General features: G+C 43.0%; 1 protein-coding gene across 7 annotated transcripts in view; it reads left to right on the forward strand.

Annotated features, from left to right (window-relative positions):
* The first annotated feature begins 9651 nt into the window (after positions 1–9651).
* ANO1 (anoctamin 1) overlaps positions 9652–21193 on the forward strand; it is a 78932-nt gene continuing 67390 nt past the window's right edge. For 2 of the 7 annotated variants that reach the window (XM_065065542.1, XM_065065543.1), the window contains exon 1: positions 9738–9804. In XM_065065542.1, coding sequence (XP_064921614.1) covers positions 9772–9804 — 33 coding nt within the window. In that variant the 5' untranslated portion in view covers positions 9738–9771. Of the gene's footprint in view, positions 9805–21193 lie in introns of all 7 variants that reach the window. The other 5 variants (XM_065065539.1, XM_065065540.1, XM_065065541.1 and 2 more) reach the window with 4 other exon arrangements.

Here is a 21193-nt window from a genome sequence, read left to right on the forward strand (position 1 = left end):
GTCCCCAGAGTGACTCGTTTTCATTCATTGCACAAGAACACTGTGTTCCTTTGAATTCGGTTATCTTTTATGAGCAGCAGCGGGAAAATTAATAACAACAGGTCTTTCACATACGTAACCTTACAACCTGACCTGGGATCTTGCAAGGGGGGTAGAGAAGCACAGCAGAAAGTCAGCAGATAGGAAGGTGAGCAGTTGGAGCTCAATATATAATAATACATTGTCCTTCCACCACAGCTCTGCTCTCGGGATTTACAGCGTGCTGGCTCCCACGCTCACCCTTTGCACAGGGGCAAATCCCACTTGTTCGTATTTGCAGATGCCCATATTGCAATAGATGGGATTGTGCTGCATTAAGAACTTTTAGATCTTAATTTATATTTCAAGACTTCCCTCCGCTTCACTATGGAAGTGCAAAGAAATCGAAAAGGGATTGGAAATTTGAGTAACACAAACATCGGTTAATGGTCCTTTAGCTCAACTTTGCATTTTGGGGGGTCTTTACTTAAAAGCTGGGTTGCTCTTTACAAAGGCAATGAAACAGGATTCCACCTTCCAAGAGAACCATCTGCGGTCAGAAATAATTCAAATTCTAGCTAGTAAAAGAAATGAGGCAGCATAATATGCACATGCCAGGGATTACTTTCCCAGTCATTTCAGATGAAGGAATGATAAAGCATTGCATTGTTTCCCTTTCTTTTCAAAATCCATCTCACTTGAGAAGACTATCAAGACTTGGAACAGATTTGTTTCTGATTTGCTGTATGTGAACAGTTTCTTGCTCCACTAGCTTGTTGGTGCCCCCTTGTGTTTAGAAGAATATGATAAAGATCAATTGCGCCTGTAACTCTTTTAAGACAGCAGGTTCACGGAGAAGAACTTAAATAACCATATTTGAGAAAGGTATTAAAATTAGGGCAGAGGAAACAAATATTTTAAAAAGCTTTTTGAAGAATTGAAACCAGATTTTTAGCTTGTAATTTTTCAGAATTGTCTTTACATAATACTTCCAAATGTTACCACGACCACTGATAAATTAAAGGTATTTGCAAGTTTATAGTAAGTGTATTTTTAAAAGTATTTAAACAAATACTCAAAGACAATATTGAGATTTATTCTCTTAATTCTGTTCAGGTTTATTGTTCCTGTGCATATTATCAATAATCAAATATTACCGTAGGTATCCGAGGACTTGTTTTCAGGTACCATTATTTCAGGTGTGTGTGTTGTTGTGTGCAGGTTATAGAGGTGCAAAGGGAGTTGGAGCAGAATTAGTCCCTGGAAATTCTCTTACTGTGTCACCGATTCCCATTCAGACCTTGTGACAAGTACATCACTTCAGAGCTGTCGAAATCCTCGTCTTCAAGTGTATGTGTTGGCACCTTCCCATATAAACTCAACCTGCTGTTAAGATAAAAGAACTGTGTATACGTACCTAGTTTTTAATTTCTTATTGGAATAACTGATAAAATAAGTCAAATTTTAAAAGTTATACATGCGGTACCAATGACCAGATCTCCCCTTTATTCTTGCGCAGCAAGACAGAATAGGGAAAAAATCTCATGCTTTTCTGTCCCAGAATGAACACAGAAGGATTTGGGTCAGTGAACATGTTGCCAAACACATATTTTACTGTGGTCCCGCTTAATGGCAGAAAATCGCATCCATCACTTCTGTTGTGACTTAGGAGCACAGGATGAAGCGTGTCAGTTGAAAAAGAACTACCAGACTATGGCATCAAGTTTGAGAAGAGTGAGGACCAGACGTGGGTTGGGTGGGTGGCAACCATCCCAGAACAATGCAAGAATCCAGCAAGGGAACATGCAAGAGCTGATTTTATGAAGAATCACCAGAAATTTGTGTGAAAGGATCTATTTCCCACTTTGATCAAACTAAACAATACACACAAACCTTCTCAAAACCCCTCAAATTCAGTTTTCATCTGTGGCCAGCAAGAGGCTGCTGTGAATTGCATTCTCCATCTGGTACCTCTTGGATTGCAGTCCTGCCAAAAGTAGCAGTGAAACACCCTTTCTTCTGCTCTTGCAGAGGTGTCTCTTTGACAGCCCCAAGGTGAGCTACCAAAAACTCTCAAAGGACAGATTGACACCCACGTGGTGCAATTAAACAGATTTATTAAGATTAGGTGGAGAAGGTGACATTGAAGCTGAATAAATGATCTGGATGTCACACCTACCCTGACATGCGGCAACAACTAATTGGAGAAGTTCTACCTTGGCTTAGTCACAGTGAATAAGATGCCATGAGTTTACATTTTGAGGTTTTGTACAAATATTTTTATCCCTTCTTGTCCAGCCCTCTCCTCTTGTCACTCAGCCTGGCCCACAATTTTTCGGCCTTTCCATACCTTGGTTTTGTCATCCCTTCCTGCTTTGCTTGACTTCCCACCCTGATTTGCACCAGTGATGCTTTAAAGAAAGCAGAGACCTGGGATACGAGAACACACTGGTCTCAGCATCAGCCATTTGCTTTTAAAACATCAGCATTATTTTAGTGCGTTTGTGTACAATAACAACAGACATGGTTTGTTGCTCTTAATTACCTGTCTGGATATAGACAAGCTAGCTGTATTTACAGATATATTGCTGGCAGGTAAGCGGTGTTCAATCTGACCAGGAAACAATCACGGCTGCATTATTTTATTTGTATAGATTCAAAGCACAATGTAAAAATGTCTATATTCTTTCTTGCACCCATTTGATATGCAAAAATATGAGCATGAGGCAGTTCTCCAGGATCAATTGAAATTCATATCAGCAACATAGACAACCAGGTCTGAGCACCAAGACCAGCACTTATCGATTGCAGGTGATGCTCTGTCTTCCTAAGATCCTGCAAACCCTGTCCCAGATGGATGATTGCACATTAAATCATTCTTCTTCAAAATCTTCTGTATTTCTTTCTTTCTTTCAATACCTGTCCTGCAGAAACACAGAGGTTTGAGGCTGGAAAAGTGAAGACAACTGGTTCTTTAACCAGCCTGTCATCCTCAGAATTTCTCATGCAGGCCCTTGGATATTGGTGCTTTGGAAAATATTGGTGAATCGCTCTGAACTTGCTCCTGACTCACAGCCCTGGGCCGGATTCTCAGCTCATTGTTCCCTTGTTTCCAGGAGTCTTTACATAGATCCTGACTGAATTCATGATTCACGTGTTTAAACCACAAACACCTTGGAGATAAACTGTGGATATTAAAATAGGTAATGTAACCAGTTTAAAACAAACAAAAACGAAAACCACACGACAAAAAAAATAGCAAACACCTGTTACCAGCACTTGTAACTGAGTATATGAAAGCAGAGAATTTAAACCTATAATTCAGTGACAGTCATATGTCTAATTTCACTGCTAACACCCAATGTCCATGGAAAGACCTTGTAATATTTATGTGTTACCGCGGAAATAATTGCTGGATGTAGATCACTGAGACTTGCACTATCATAATTAAATTCAAAAAAAGAAGACGATGATTGTGTATAACATAATCCAAATACTAGTGCAACAGGTTATCTGATGCTATACTACAATCTGGTGCAGTTATAACTTCAGGTCTTCACTTATTTATGCAAGTCCTAACTTACTACATTCAAACCTCTTTACTACTATCGAATCTCTGAGCTTTGCAGAACTTAATCTCTGGTGAATATCAAATCTTGAGCTGTTTTAGTGGCATATCTGCTGATAACTACTGAGGATATGAGAGTATTTGGGTCCTGGCATGTGAAAACCATTGCTGCTCACGGCAAAACTCCCATTCCTGTTGATGCAGTGTTTAAAAACTTGTCTCTTAGTGGGCTGCTGGTCCATGAAAGATGCTATTTCTGCTGTCTCTCTGCCCTGTAAATGTCTTGTAGATGACTGTAGCATATGGGTAACAGCCTTCCAGTAACCAAACCACTTAAAGGGTATTAGTGGGAGTTATTGCTAGTTTGTGTCTTACAATAAAAGGCTTTGCTGCTTCCTTGACAAATGGTGCAACAATCGCAGGTTCAAAAAAGAAGTTACAGTGAACACCTGGACTAAATGTCTGTGCAGGGAGGTGGTGGCTTCTATAATGCAAAGGGTGGCAAGTTGAATCACAGGTAAATACTTCATCCTTTTTTCCTCTGTATGATTCAAATGGTGGTAAAGCTATAAGAGTCACTTCTAGTAAGCAATTTTCTTTTTTTAAACCACATTGCTTAAGACCCAAGCTGCAGAGGCAGGTCAGAGCGTGCACATGGAAACACTGTGGCCTGATTTTTGCTTTGGACCATATGAAATTAAAAAGAAAAGCAAAGATGCAGGAAAACTGTTCTTATTTTTCTTATCCTGGTTACCTGAAACTTCAGTTCAAGAAGATAATTAACAGCTGCCGCTGTTAGCCACATAGATCAAAGAGAAGGGAACATACGCTTTCACGTCTATGTCTGTGGATTAGCAGACTTGCCCTATAGCAAGAAGGGATTGAGATTAGGAAAAGCTTCTTTTTAAGTGCAAGGATAACTGTAAGCACAGGACCAGACTAGTACAGAAGTTAAACTGATGATGGAGATCTCATAAGAATAAGTCCGGAAAACTCAGATCATCAGTAGCCTGGGTCAAATTGAATCTGATAGATCTGTCTGTGATACAGAAGGATACAGGATCCAAAGACAGAGGGTTAAAAAAACCCTGAAGTGGGCTCAGTTTCAGTCCCCCACCCCTCTGGCCAGTGCAGCTGGGCTGTCATAATTTCCTTCCATGAGTAGCGAGGGGAGAATCGGAGACCAACTGTGACTCACATGGGCTGAGTCAAACCTTCTCTCTTGGCTTTTCCTGTCGAGAGTTTACAGCATCTTCTAATTTAATTTCAAAGTCCTGGCTGGGCTGTTGGGTGGTGTTACTTCCAACTGTAAATCGCCGAGGGAAGAAGTGGGAGGTGCCTCTAACTTCTGTAAAATGACACTTGGAAACTTCAGCAGCATTAATGGGAACCCCCTGTGCATTTACATAGTGGCTGATCATAACTAGCAAAAGCATTTCATGGGCACATGAGAAAGGGAATAGTCTTCACACAAGCAGAAGTAGGTTTGTCTGCTGATTTTTTCTGCTCTTATGCAAAGCTTCATTTTTCACTTCTCTTACGTTGTCTAAACTTGTGGAAAATCAGTCATCCTAAATATTTATTCTTAATTTAGGGAACGTGTGGTGACCCCCAGTCTGCTTCTGCCATTGGCACAGGCAAAGACCTGCAAAGTAGTGGATGTTTTTCACCATAGACATTGTTTGATTCGGTCCTTAGACTGCCTGCAGCTTTGAGTATATATTTGGCATACTAGACATTACTATTTACAAACAGTAACATTTTTCTCACTCAACTTTGGCAAAATGTTAAATCACAAAGAAAAAAAAAAAAGACTGTTCAGAGAAGTAATATTTGATATAAGCATGAAGAGAAGCTCTTGCAAGATTGGAGCACTGCTAAAATGATGTTTTTAGCATTATCTGCTTAATAATTCCAACCCAGAGCGAGGCTTGACCTGAATGTGCATAACAAACAAAATATTCTGTGCTTTAGCACTTATGTAGAGCTCATGTAACTAAGTTTATGCAGCCAAAAGTCTTGCCATACTCTAAGGTCCATCTAGCCCAGGACCCAGTGTCTGTCGGGGCTAAGCAGCAAGAAAAAGAGATAAGAAACAGAACATCCTTCCCCACAAATGCCTTTCCAACAACCAGAGGCTTAAGAGCTTACTGAGCTGAAAATTATAGCCAGACTACTTTGTGCAGTAGACACCATTGGACCCATTTTTCATAAATGTTTCCCAAGCTTTTTTAAAATAAAGCTGCACTTCTGGCTTCGCTTGTATTGCGTGAAAACGCAATGATGCTCTGTATCTATAGTTTTGTTATATTTACTATTATATATTAATCTATGTAATAATCTTGTGGTTTCAGCATATATGTAGAAAAAATATCTCTCCCTGGTTATATTAATCCTGCCACCTGCTAATTTCTCTGGCTATGTCTTATTTTTTATATCGTGACATATTCTCTGTTTATCTTTCCCATGCTGCCTGTGATTTTAGGGCTCCCTGGAACCCAATTCTCTACCTCGTACACAACATATCCATTAACTTATTTATGCTGGTGTGTCAGTGACAGGCCAGGGGGCAGGGGGACCGCCACTGTCACAGCCACGGCCAGGCTTTGTTTCACCATCATGTGATTGCGTTCATGCCATTTCGGGTGCCTGCCAGGGATACGGGCTCTTATCTCCGGATGCCCCAGCTGAAAGTGTTTCCCTGGCTTCACTGCACGCCCCTCAAAAGTGTAACAGAGTTCACAAAAGTAGTTCAGAGGCAACTGCAAGGCAGAGAGGTGGTCGGTGGGTTTGTTTTGCCATTTGGGATGGTGGGGTTGGGTTTATCCACAGAGCATGAGCACCCTGAACACCCTGAGCCTTTGCTCGGCTCCAAATCACAGGAGCTGAGGACTGCATTATTATTGTTATAAAGGTACACAATCCATTTTGCAGGAGCAGACTGTAAATATTTCCAGCAAGTGCACTTACTATAGGCGTGGATGCCAAGCAGCACTGTCTCCTTCCTAACTGTTAAGAAAGCATTTTTGTTTTATTGCACAGACAGTAGGTTCTCCATCCCTTTACCATTCTTCTCACAAGTATGTGTTGAGATGGCACACTGGGTTTATCACACTCTAAGCAAGAAAAGTGTAGCTGGAGTCTCTGTTTCCTATCAGCTCAACTGCCTATTTTAGCTCATGGAGCTCTTGAAAAGACAAACCATTTTTCTTCTGCTCTCGTGTGCAGTTTGGAGTCTGAGCGGTCCCGCTGCTCTGTTCTGCCCCTTCAGGTGCAGGAGTGGTCCAGCCCTTGTAAGTCTAGTTGCAAAGTCCATATGCCCACACATGGAGGAGCCCAGGGAATAGCGACAGGTAAATGAAATCATATTTGGAAGCAGCACGGAGTGATGGAGATTGGGCAGACTCTGTCCAAATGCACGATTTTCCCGTTATATTTGTAGCAGGTTCCAACAATGGGTTTCACCAAAGCAGACAAGGGATCTGCTGGAGCTCATTTAGGGGTGTGAGAAGGATATTGCCGTGCCTCAGTACTACCAGGTGGAGCACAGCCTGCGTAGCACACTGAGATTTTTCCATTTCCACTCAAATCCAGACCACGTCAACCCAGGACCTTTTACAATAATACTAAGCAATTAATGTATTTTAAATTTTAGGATACTTTAAAAATAAGTGATTGCCCATTACCACTTAAACACCTGGAATGAGGCAGTAATGTTGGCTTTATTTCTATTTTTTCCACGTGTGGTGCTGGAATACAAGTTTGGTTTCTTAAACCCTGATTGTCAGACTAAAACTTCCTAAAGCTTGTCACAAAATCATGTCATTGATCAGCTGGTCTGTCTCTGGCTAGGCTCTCAGTAGAGAATCACTTGCAGAAAAGGTGGCCCTTTGATGCTGAGTGTGTCTGGGCTGGGTTCCTGCTCCAGCTGCGCTCAGCAGTTGCTCACAGAGCTTGTGGTCATTACGAGATAGGACACAAGAATGCGTCATTATTTCCAGATTTCTTTGTGTTTCACATTTGTAAAACAAATATATATCTGTTGGTCTCGTGCCAATGTTTGGTTCCGTTGCAAGACTCCGTCCAAAATAAATTAATTCAAAGGCAAAGGAAAAAGACCACGCTCCCAAGTGCCTTTGATCGCTGGTTAAGCAGGCTGGTAAGTGAGGCTTCAGTTCAACACGATCTACTTGCCTGCTCTTCTGCTAATATAAACTAATGTGCATTTCCAAAATAGTCAAAAACATACTGTCTTTAAAAAGCACAAAAGATAAAAAGGAATAAAAACATACATAATGTAGCCTAAAAGCACCCCAACTCAGTTTCAAAGCCTCTGTGGCTTATATTGAAGCCCATATGAGTAAATTCCCCTTTTTGTATCTTTACCTCAATGTGTTTTCTATCCCTTGTGGCCAACCTCCAACTAATCCATGAAAGATGCTTTTACAATTTCAAAAATACAATCCCACAGAGGCAGCTGAGCCATAACCTGCTGTCTTTTCAGTAATGTAAGAGAATTGGGAGTGGAATTAGGACTGTGATCTAAGCAAGAGCTGGGTTTGCTTGCTGTCATGCAATGGGGAGCCATGTGCCCCCTGCTGCCCCTCAGGACCAGGAGGGTCTGGGTACAGCTTAGCGATTAGGGGCTGCGTGCTGAGCCTGCTGAGCCTGTTTCTTACAGGCAGAGCCCTTGTACACTCCTGTCTTTACATTTCTGAGGGTTAAGTGCTTGTCTGTGATTAAAAAAAAAGAGACAGCAGTCAGAGAACGGTGCAGATAAATCTGTGTCAGTTTTGCCAGAGTGGGTTTCTGCAGCTCTGGATCAGGCAGCAGGTTTGGAGGAGCCCGGGGAATCCCTGTGGGGTACTGAAGAGGGGTTTAAGTCCAGGGAGATGAATAAGCCTGGAATCATACTCTGCTCCTGTACAAATATTGTAACCATCCAGATGGAGGTGTAAAATACAAGTTGCAGCTATTTTACACCTCTTTTTTTTAGAAAAGTTATAAAAGGTAACTTGGTGGTATTCTGAGAGGGCACAAGTTTGTTGGTGTGTACTGTGATATTCAGAGCATCACTCCTGGGCCAGACCTGGGGAGGGGCAGCACCCCGGGGCAGGCACAGCCTCCCTGGGAAATTAGAGAATCATTTTGATTGGAAGAGACCCTTAAGATCATAGACTCCAAACATAACTTAAATCTAGCTCTAAACCATGTCCCTAAGAGCCTCATCTAAATGGGGCCCTGGCTGCTGCTGTGTCAGTGTGGGTGGCGGTAAACACTGTCCCAGGTGGGGCAGTGGGAAAAACAGGATGGGGGCTGAGCTGGGGGAAGGCCCAGCCTGTGCCTTGGATGAGGGGAGAGTTGTCATTGCAGCCGCAACTGGTGGCTTCACTTTGAGAGCGGACCAAGATGTAGTGCGTGTTTGATTTTTTTGTTTGTTTGTTGGGGAGGGGGGGAGTGGTGGTGTTCGTTTTTTGTTTGGTTGGTTTGTTTTGCTTTTATTATTATTATTTTTTAATTTTCTTGTTGTTGTTGTTTTATTTTTGTTAAACCAAAAGGTGTGGGATCTTTTACACCCATTAATTAAAAAAAAAAAAAAAAAAAGGAAAAAGGAGCGAGGAAATGGTTAAACCCGCTTCATTTCGGGGACTGCCGGGGCGCGCAGGGGGCTCAGCCCCAGCGCACCTCGCTGCCGCTTCCCCCGCCCGCGGGCGCGCAGGGCGCGCTGACCTTTAAGCGGGCGCGCTGCCCCCGCCCGGCAGCTGCCGCCGTCGCTCCAGTGCCCGCCGCCCCGCGCCCAAGGTCAGCGCTACCGCCGCCACCGCAGGTAGGCGCGGAGCTGCGCGCAGCGTGCGCGGGGGCGGAGGGGGCGCGCTCGGAGCTGCTGGCCGGGCGGGCGGGGAGTGAGCGGGAGCGGCGTCACGGGGAGGGCCGGCTCCCCCCGCAGGGCCGCGCTCCCGGCGGGCCGGGCCGCCGCCCGCCGCCCTTATTTAAAGTCTGGCCGGGGGGCGGTGGGGCGCTGCGCGGTGCCGCTCGCTGGGTGAACGCGCCCTCCCCGAAAAAAAGCCGAGGGAGGTGGAGTGGGGGCGGGGGGGGGTGAGTGGGAGGAGGAAGAGGAGGAGGGATCCTGGCAAGTTCAGTTTGGTACCAAGTGGCTGCGGGGCGCGGGCAGGCGATGGATACGGATGAGATCCACCTGCGCAGGCTGCCGGGACCGCGTAAGTTGTGCCGCGGCGGGGGAAGGTGCGGGGATGGGGAGCGCTCCGGGGTGCGCTCCGGTCCGGCTGGGAAAGGGGCTCTGGGGACGGCCGCTCGCCTCGGCCCCCAGTGCCCCGATAAGGGGGTTATTATTAGCATTTCATCGCCTGTTTTTAAAAATCCAGGAGTAATCTCCGCAAAGTACCAGTGAAATGAAATAGCTGGCTCCCGTCTCCCTCCTCCCTCCCGCCCTCCCCTTCTTTCCCCCCACCCTCAAATGCAAACCACGTTAAAGTCCTTTTAACCTACGTTAATGTAGTAATTAAAAGCTCGTTTAACCCCGGGACGCCAATCTAATTATGAAAAATTGCTGGAGTACAAAGTCTATGGGATAAATCCTTGAGTTGATGATTGCTGTTAATTCACACTGTGCTGTGGAAAAAGAGGGGCGGAAAAAAAAGTATTACAAAATGAAATGGATCTGTCTCAGATTGTCAGTAATGTTTTTACAGAACTGGCTAAATCATGTATCTCTGTATCATTAACTAATGTGTGCCGCAAAATAAATTATATATATTGGAAGGGGAAAATACATTCCTTGGCTGAGAAGTTACAGAATGTTTAGAGCCAAAGAGCAGATCGTTTAAATGGTAGGGGGTGGGAATTTCCTTGGCTTCCCTCTAGAAATAAATCACGGCTCAGTGTCTGTGTGCATGCATGTGCACCCACATATGCATTTATATAAAATCTTCAAGCACACACACTGTGTATATAAAACCTTCACGCACACACATTGGAACACAAATTTTACAAGCACTATTTACTAAATGCATTTTTGTACCAGTTTAGAGACAATAAAACTAGAACGGAGATGCTAACCAGGAACATGCTGGAACCCATCTGATTATCCAGCTAAATTGTATACAAATGAAGTAAATTTAGCATGGCACCATTTATAAATTCCATGCTTTACAATCAAAATTCCAAATCTAACTGTTTGCAGCTAAGAATAGCACGGGGAGCCCTTTTCTTTACTCCCTCTTTTTGGATTCCCACGAAACCCGTTATCCTGGAGTCCACTCATTAAATGGCCAAATATTCCACTGGAGTTCAGCCCATTTTGGAAAGAAATGCTGTATGCTCATCAAACTGTAGGCTAGCCAGAGTGCTCAGAATGAAAAGAAAACTATTTCTTTAAATTCTGACACAAACCAGCTGGGCTTTATATCTAAATTACGGGGAATGGGGTCTCTGTGTGCCACTGATTGTCCCACGTTAACTTATTTATTAAAATAAGAAGGAGCTCAAACTTTTCAAAGCTGGAATGGAAGGCAAGTAAAGTATGAGAAGCTGAGATGTTATCGCGGTACATGAACAGATATCAGTAAGAGGACTAAATGATAAAATGACACTGACCATTACTCATGGGGCAGGTGGCAATTTATCATGAGGTAATCACAGGGATAGGGTGAGAATCCTGAGAAATTTCTGGAGTGGCTTCTTTATCTTTGAGAAACTTTACATCATATTTTACAACGACATTCTCTGTTTAATTTACTGAATCACCCATTAGCAGCACAAAAGCTGTGTACCAGCTTCATTAATGAGTTCAAGGAGCAGTTTTGTTCTCGGAAGTGGATGTTTGTATTTCTATTGATAACCTATCCAAAAGAGCTTGTTTGTAAAAGCTGTTGATAAGATGAAAACTCGTGTCTAATTACCTAGTGGATCAATGCATTACAGTACAAATCCTATTCAGTTCTATGGTAACTTGCATTATTGCTGGAGAGACATGGGGAGACCCATCCTTGATGCTTTTACATGGTTTTTATACTCAAAAAAACCTGTGTAGATAGCTAAAGAAACTTGCTTGTTACAAGGAGTTTGGGAAAATTGGGGTCTGTGGGAGGATGATAGGCAGGAAAATGAAGGAGAGTCCATGCTCTCCTTAGTACTGCCACTTACCTACACCCAAAGTACTATTTTACTTTTCTCCAGCAAGGAGTTGGTCAAAGTGACCTCAGTGCATTATATTTGGCTCTTGCGGTGGCATGAAAGGACAGGTGTCCTCGGGTACATCTGTGCCCTGAGGACCCAGATGTGGCAGCTGATGCCTGCCAGCTTATTTTATGCTGATTCCTTCCTCATGCTCTGGGGTAACGAGGTCATCTAATGAGGATGCGGAGAAGGTCAGAACTGGGGTGGGCTCTGGAGGAAGGTCCTAGTAAATTGAAAGGACTGAGGTGATACCCTGGCACTTCAAAGAAAGGATTTGAGACACTGGAACAAGTGCTCAGGAGTCAGGACAGCATTAGGAGTCAAGTCTTCACCTCCTAGATTTCAGCAATCAAAAATACCCTGAGCAAACATCTGATCCCTTTGAAAACCGTGAGGGTTTTTTTGTCACCAACTTTAATGTCATCAGACTATTACCCCAGAAAATAAAAGTTTTCCCCTTTTTCTCTGGAAGATACTGTTCAATCCGGAGCTGGAACTTACAGCACAGCTCCATAGGTTTCTCATATGTATCACCCTGCTTCCCATGGTAGCACTGCAGCTATTTCCATTAACAGTGAAAATGATGAAGCATATTAAGCTAATAATTAATCAGAGATGACAAGAGGCTAATAGCTGTATTGATTTAATTAGGACTTCTTTCCCAGCTCTGCAACTTGCAGTCATGCACATCATTAACTTAATATTTTAATTTCTAGTAATAACTTATTAGTTTCTGGGGATGATCACATACGCAGCCACAGGTCTGACTTTGTGCTGGACTGCAGGCTTGTACCTCAGTCCACCAAGTAGCTGCGGGAAGCTGTTCTCTACGAGACCAAGAGCAAGCTGGGCGGTTTGTCTGTCCCTGAGAGCTCTTATAGTGTTGAGGTGGTGGGAAATGGGACATTGTGGAGCCAGATGTGCTGGGTGCGCTGGTTCGGTGCGTGTAACTCCGTGGCTGTGCGCTGCGGTCATATGGGTGCGACATGAAATATGGGGTGAAGGTAGCGTGCCAAAACAGAAGGCAGGAGATTAACCCTGGGAAGCAGCAGTATTTATTGCCATCAGGGAGGGAAAAAAATGTCCCTTTTGGCTTTAATTACACCCTTTGGGTTCTGGCGATTTTGAGAAAAGGAAATGCTTGGGGACGTGCTGTGGTTGGAAAATAAGGCTCGCTTTAATTTAGGATTGCTTTGGGGAAAAGGAAGAAAGGAAGAGACTGTAGTGGGCGTGACAAACTTCAGGACTTTACTGTGTGAAAGGCTGATGAAGGCTGAGTTTGCTCATCTCCCTCCCATTTTAGTGGGGATACGTAGCACTCCCTGGGGTGTGCTTGGCATCTGGCACAACTGAGTCTTCAGCATCCACCCTCCGATACCCAGAGACTTCTCTAGTAGGCAAAGGAGGGAGAAGCTGCTCTCGCTGAGCACAGCACTGAATACATGTCTGCATTTCACTGTACAGCAAATTTGTGCCTTCTCGGGAGGGGCATCCAGTTAACCTGTGCACAGAGCTTAGCATCCTGCTCTGGATTATCGAGATGCTTGTAAATCTTTGCACTGTACCGTCGAAAGGCTGAATCCTCTGCTATATCTTAATTTGCTGCAGAGAGCGGTCAGCAGAGGGAGGAGATGTGTGCAAGCCAAAGCCTTGAGCATCTTTCAGAGGAGGGTCTGTCTGAGGTCCGTGGCATTGTTCTTCAGCAAGATGATGGGGAGTTTGACGTACTTAAGTTATAATATAAAACATTCATTTCATATAGAGTTGCTGGGTTGCCGTATAGGTGAACCGTTAGGCTGATGAGCTCCGTGAACAGGAACCAGTATTTCTTGCAAGTGTTTTCAGGGATTCTGAAACAAGTACTTCTGTGCACATCCTCATACACAAAGCAAGTTAGCGATAGCGGCATGAAATAGTTCTGCTTGCTTTCAGAGATGCAAAAGCAGTTTAACTGGGGACAGCGTGTGCCAGGATGGGAATATTCACCTTCCTGACCTTACTCGTGTTTGCTGCCAAACTTGAGATGATGGCAGGACTCGCGGTTCTGTTGTAGGTACAAACCCCAAGAGGGCTTTTGACAAATGACAAATTTTCAGGAGTTGGCAGCCCCTGTGCCTTGCTGGGACCCTATCACGGTGTTATTTTCCGTGGTGCCAAGTCATCTTGTGCCAGCTATTAGATCTACGTAATGTAATGGAGTAACGTGAGTAACAATGCGCAACTTTTTTCCGGTACTTTGAAGAGCAAAAAGGTAGCGGTGTCTGTCTCCATTGTCATTGCAGGGTAATTTATGGTAAATAAAGGCTTTTTAGAAACAACCGCAATGTCTCCTTGCTCAGGAGGCTGTGAACTTGCAGGAAGCGAAGCTCCTCGTGCCGGGCTGCATTAGTCACCGCCGCTGCTTCATAGACGAGCCCACGTGCCCTCGAGGGACAGAGATTTTATTTATTTGGTTTAGCCTTTGATTTGTATCCCTCTATTTCTGAAAGCCGTACTACATCCTGGTGGGAGGGCCAGCCCTTCTCCCTGCCCCCTAACCTCCCCGCATCCTTCAGCCTTTCTCTGCAGACAGCTGACCCGCGTCCTTGCCGACATCCTCGCTTCTCCTTTCTTCTCTCTCTTTGTGCCGCACTCCGTGTTCCGTCGTTTCAGCTTCTTTAGCTCTTTCCAGTGCCTTGTCCCTGTGGCTGGCCCACATGCCAGTGTTTTCTCTTCTCTCTTCTTCAAACCCCCACAGTTCACATCTTTGAACCTCCTGCTGGCAGTCTGTCCTTCCAGCCCTTACGGAAACTATTTCCAGATTTGAACTGATAAAAAGACAGTAGTAACGCTAGATCCAGTCCCATTCCTCTTTAGTATCCTTGTCTGCTTACCTTATCTGCGTATCTGGATTTATTCTTGGCAGCTCTGTATCTGTGCGAGGACCTGGATGTACATTCTTATTCCTCTGAGTGGTGTGTTAATAATATATATAATCACTGAAATGTCCTTTCAGGCTGCAGCTCTGAAAAACAGAACCTTTTTTTTTAAAAGAACAAACTGACATACCTATGACCTTTTGCACATGACTGTAAGCGCTCCAAGAGAGTTTTAAAACCTGGACTCTGTTATTAAAAGGCTAAGTGGTTTGCAGGCATTAACCGCTCTTTTTATATCTTATAAATTATTTAACTTACATCATGACATCAGTGATTACAAGTTATGTGTTGCTGGCTCCCACTCCTGCTGTCTTACCTCTCCCCCTATTTGTATCCTGTGTAGGGAGAAACTTGATGAGTGTGTACTAAAATGAGAAAAAGCTTTGTTTTCTAAACACATTGCAAATATTTGTTGTCTCTTGTACATCGTCATTGACGTCAGCTGATGTCCTGCTTGCAGAACAAATTTGGAATACGCAATAGGGGTCTGTGTGTTGATAAGTAAGGTTGACAATGAAAAATTTTGTCCAGGGAGGGAGAAACAAATTTCACAGCACTCAGTAAAAAGGGCAAACGGGGCAACCAAGTTGCCTTCAAGTGCAGATTCAGGACACATATTAAAGAACTTAATAGGAAGAGTGAGCAGGTGCCAACTTCAGTGACATCGTAGAGGTAAAAGTAATTAACACAGAGCCCTCTGAATGCATTTTAAAACTCTTCTTTTTACCATGATGTTGTGGGAGTTTTGCAATTGTCCTTAAGAAAAGGAACAAGAGCCACAATGGAAGTTTCAGGCAAAGCGTCACTCAAAGTTTTAGGTTTTTTACTGCTTTGAAATAAAGAAAATGGCAGAAATGTGTCCAGTGCAGCGTTAACAGTCAACGAAAACCCTATTCTGTATTTATATCTGATCATTTATACTATAGCATCTTGGCTGACGATGTGTACCACAAGATATGTCACTGAACGTGCTTTGCAATTCTTCCCGGATTTTGGCAGGCAAAGATTCAAAATATGGTGTGACTTTATGCTTGTGGTATGATTGCCCAGAAGAAATCAACTGCAGACTGCAAAAGATGGAAGCTTTTATGCAAATACCATTAAATTCATCTCGGCGTCTTCCGGCACTGTTGTCCTGACAAGGTTTTCTCCTGATGAATGCTCGCTATTTTGGCAAGAGAAGGAAAAAGAAGGGGTGTGTGGGCGTACTGCATGTACCGCTATGTTTTTGGGAGCTGAGCGTCCAGCTCCGTGTTAAGTTACCTGTTTTTTGGTTAGTATTGACATAGTATATTTATATAGAGAACCTGATCTGGACCTTGAGACCTTTTCACTTGTGTGTAACCTGGTATGGACACTTGATGGAAGGTGTGTAATGGTCCGGGATGTACCAGCTGGTGCTGCGGTGTCTCCAAAGGGAGGTATCAGCTGTAGGACCACCGAAAGGGTAAGACCAAGCAGACCATGCCAAAGCAGCTGTGATACGTGTGGTGAAAACACCCTTTCCAAGACTCGCTAGTGGAAAGTACTACGTTAGTGTCTGCGTCCCGTGGTCCTGGCACGGGGTGTGAGGCTGGCCTAAAGAAGGAAAATGGTTCTCTGTGTGTAGCCTGAAAGCTGGTATGTGGTCAGCAAACCTCATCCAGATGCTTGTATCTTGCTGCGTACTTTCGAATGTTCTTTTTTCTGATGAATGGCAAGAGCGGGTTTCTAAAAATAAATTAATGGTTTTCCCTTTTTACTTCCTGTGACTTAATACACTTTATTTATCTATATAGCTACTAGTCATCATCATTCTTCAGCTCACAAGAGTATAAACAGAAATGAGGCTGAGTCACGGAGTACGGGTGTGGAGCTGGGGTTTTTCCAGGTTTTTAGGCAGGTGTTGGAGTTGCAGCCCAGGGATGGTGGAAGGAAAGTAAAGGGCTGGACTGGGGTTGTGCCTCAGGGGTCTCGCACATGAAATAGGCAGCACAGAGGAGAAAAGCTCCCTGCTGTCGCTTTTTGCACCTTCTTCCAAAGTGGTAAGACCTTGCAGCTCTGTGCAAAGGGTTAAAAATAAATAGAGTGCATTTTTAAGGTGAGTTTATCACTAAAATAGTAAAACCCAAGTGAGATTCCAGGTAATGATTCCTCTTGCACTACCCCAACGTTGATTAGAGCAACATCCAAAGCAACTTTAATCAGCTCAAGCAACATACTTGCAACAAATTTAGTCTCCTAAGTTACCCTGTTTCCCCAAAAATAAGACCTACCCAAAAATAAGCCCTAGTATGATTTTTCAGGATTTTTTAGGCTGCTCGAAATGTAAGCCTTAGCTACAGTTCATTTAAAAAGTTAATTTAAATAGTGTATAGGCATCTATACATGCAAAAATGTAAGCATCTTTTGGAGCAAAAATCATATAAGACCCTGTCTTATTTTTGGGAAAACAGGGTATGTAGTCAATTCGCCATGCTACTACTAGTGTGCCCCAAATCAATAATCATCTTGAATTAGACAGATCTGAAAATAAATTAGTGTTGTTGGGGTTTTTAGGAAATTACCTCCTTTTTGTGGTGATTGTCTACTCAAACATAAGGCTGCTTTGTACAATGGTAGCAGAATGTGCTATAATCTTGTTTATTTATTAGAAATGTGAAGTATCTGACCTAAAACATGCTAGGCATCATTCTCATTCCCAGAACATGTTTTGGGAGTACCTTTCCTTGTTGCTAAGCAGCATATCTGTATGTTATAATGTATGTGAAATAGGAAGGACGCCTTATGAGGTGTATTGGGCAGTATGGATTTGTGCTGCCTGGAGCTCTGTGTGCACACATAGGTGTGTATTCAGGTGTGGCTAACAGGACAGACTTTGTGTCCCGTGGGAGAAGCAGACTTGCTAACAAACAGAATAAAGCAGAGTGAAGGGCAACATATTCCAGGTTTTTTATCAGCGTGCCTGATTGTATAGACAGTGTGAATTGAGTAATCCTTACCTTCCATTTCAAATGATTAAATGCATTCAGTTCAGCTCTACTAAAAGTCTGTGCACAATATTGGGATGTATCATTTGACCTCCTGTGTAGTAGAAGATAACATAAGATTTCCCCACATATGCACTATCCACATATCTTTTCTGATTTTGCCAATACATACATTTTTCACATTTTTTGTGTGCACCATGTCTGTTTTGCTTCTTATGGAAAGCTTTGCTTCCTCGCCTTTTTTCTTTTCTCAAACATGCTTGTTTAGCTTCATCCACAGCTATTCCTGCTGTCAGATTGCCTGGTGAAAGCAGCTGCTTCTCTGAGAACTGCCGTATAGGGTATTGCAAATATTGTCTGTGCTTCACTCCTAACTGTAGAATTAATTAAAAGGAACTAAAGCTTCAAAAAACAATAACCTTTCCCCCTAGATCCATGTTTGTGGTTCCTTTGAGTTAAATGAAAGAGTTCTATAAGTGGACAGGGACAGTATTTAGTCCAGAATAGGGTGTTGCTTGGTCATAGGTTTTGGGGGACGTGGGTATCAGCACAGTGCTAGTGGGGTTGTGCTTGCAGGCTCCATCAGTTTGTCCGGGAACAGTCTTCTGGGGTTTAGTGTTGATATCGACAGGGACATAGATTTAAAATGCTACTTCATCTTCACAATCGCTGTCAATAATCCATTTGGCAGACAGCAGCGACCAGCTATAAAGCAGGAGGGGACAGCCTAAGGTACGCTGTGAGGACATACCTCAGGCAACAGAGACAACTGTTCCTGTGCTGCAGATTTGTAGTTCAAATTCAGTCACTTTGTAGGAACATTTTACTCCGTGTGCCCTGAGATGTTAAGTGATGTTTGGGCTCTCGGAATAGAAGCAGATTCTGTTTCTGAGCGGTTGTACTCAGGGACATGCAGGAGATTCTCCTTTAGCACCCCTGGTAGGAGTCCAGGTTGAGAGGCTGAACACCGAATTCATGTCTCAGCCCTTTTATATGTGCCTGAGAAGTAAAAAGTATTTCTTTACGCACTGGTCTTAAAGGACTTCATAAACTTCAGTGAGACACTGGGAGAGCACATCAACTCCATTTACATCACATTCATTTGCTGTCGCAGAACTTCTGTTATATGGCAAGAGTGAATACGTTGTATTTATGGGTTTGACCTGCAACAGAAAACAATTGTCATTTCAGTTCACTTGAGACGGATTCAGCTGAGAGAAGATAATACTTGTCCAGGACACAACTGTGTGCATTATGTAGGTGAGAGTGGAAGAAGCAGAAGAGAATGTATCTGCCACAGATTAAACAGGGTAAAATTGTTCTAGGTGCTCCTTGGTTCAGAATTGGAGTTTGGACTATTGGGCTCTGCTGTTTACTTTGCAGGGGACTGCTGAGTGTCACCACACTGGAAAATTTGGCCTGAATGAAATACCTTATTTTTTAGAATTGCAGCTGATCATTTTCCTTGGAGAATGAACCTGGTCTCTCAGACAGGCTAAAAGTAATGACAGGTTATTGATGGCAAGAGAAATGGTGCTCGCTGCTGCCATTCTTACACTGCTGCAATGACTTGTCTTTCGTGCATTGCAATAAAGTATTTTTAATTTATCTTAATCATCTAAGTCCATCTGGCAATATAACTGAATAGTTGGAGAGTGGAAACCAAAGACCGTATGCTAATTGTCGATGGAAGAGCAGAGACGGTCTTGGTTTAGATTTCTAACATTGTTACGTACCAGAGGCATAGAAATTAAATCACGCTGCACATATTTTCTTTCACCAAACATGACCAATATTTCACAATACAATCTTAATCCTTTATTCATACATCTATTTAAGGGGTTTTAAGAACTATTTAGTTGAAGTGGAGGGCCTTTGCATTTCAGGTAGCTTCTCATGAGTTCCGCTGTGGAATTCAGCAGCAATTTTGCCATCTGTCTTCATTTTGGAAGCAAAGCACATGTCTAACGGTACTTGAGGAGTTCAGCATCTCACCAGTCATTGCATTAAATCTTTACAGTAAAATCCAGTCAAAGCAGTTCCTGGGAGGCTGCAATTGATTTCTAGTCCAGCAATTACTCTGTATTGACTGATATGAGCGCATTGTCCATCAATAGCAGGAGTTGCCTGCAGAGACTCACTTGTGGGAAGCTTTCATGTTCTGCAGGTCGCAAATAAAATCAAGGACTCTAGCAAACATAGTTCAAGCTTAATGTGAACAACCTGATGCTTAAAAAGAAAAAATTAAACCTCATGTACTGCATGAAAGGTGTATATGTGCTGTTGGTTAAGAATGTAAGTAGGAAAATAAAGATTTCTCACAACCAGATTACTACAGGGGAATGTCCGTCCTCTGTAGTTTGGTGTTGCTGTCAGAACAAAACAAGGAGCTAATTTCAGCTTTTACCCTTTTCCAAGTTTGATACCATTGCTCTCTCTTTTTCTTTGCATTGCGTCCTTTTTGCAGCTGCTTTCATTTTTCACTCTATTTTTAAGATTCAAAAGGAGGAGAGAAGGGGATATTACAGAAACAGAGACCGAGCTGGTTAGGGAAAGTGCTTCAGCTCTCCACAGGCAGGAAATTTGAGCTTCTCTGGAACCTGAATGAGTCCTGGAGCAGTCTTGTTATTTTTATATATTTATTTCCCTGTTTGGCTGCCCTGTCTGCTTTTCCCACGTTATCATCAAAGTGGCCCCAGAAGGGACAGTTGTGAAACAAGAAACTATCTGTGAGCAGAGGAACAAAACCAGAGCTTTTGTTAAGCTACAGATGCCTCAGTTTTAGCAAAAACAAACAACTTTAATTGCTGTTAAGCATCTGCTCTCCTCTAAATGTCTTTTAATATTGGGGAAGGGGGGGAAATGGGGAAACTGAAGAAGAGGTGGCAGTGGCAGCCTCATCCCTTTGAAATTTGGGTTTAGCTGGTATATCCATGGTGGGTTATTTCTCTTCCTACTCCCTGCCCTGGTCTGGATGCAGAATGGTTTGCAGCAGTGAAACTGAAGGAAAAAATAGTTTCTTCCCCTGGTTCACATGAACTGCTTTGAACTGGAACAGATGTGGATGTACAGAACTATCTACTTATGGCAACTGTTCCATTTATAACCACAGATTTTCTATTCAGGTCACTTTTATCATTTTAACTTAGTTTCTGTTTCCATGTCCTTTTCCACAATAAAATATTCTGAACTAAATGGGTTTTTCAGCTCAGGTCCAAAATGTTTGCAAGGACTATTCCTTGCATGAGCTTACAATGGCAGAGTTATTGTTCAGTAACTTTTTGCTAATAATGATGTCCAGTAGAGGCAAGGTCAAGTTTGGGTTTGCATTATTTTTAAGATGGGGTTCAGCATATCGTTTTTTTACCAAATTAGGGCAGAATCTGGAGTCTGATGTAATGGTGATAAAACCTCACAAAAGGCGTTCGTAATATCTATCTTCCAAATGCCATTTCTATGAATTTTCTGCTTTGTTTAACTGTATTCAGCTTTGGTGTACAAAATAAGTTTGTGTGCAACCCAGA

Source organism: Columba livia, chromosome 5, assembly GCF_036013475.1.
Source record: "Columba livia isolate bColLiv1 breed racing homer chromosome 5, bColLiv1.pat.W.v2, whole genome shotgun sequence".
In the NCBI taxonomy this organism is placed as follows: domain Eukaryota; kingdom Metazoa; phylum Chordata; class Aves; order Columbiformes; family Columbidae; genus Columba; species Columba livia.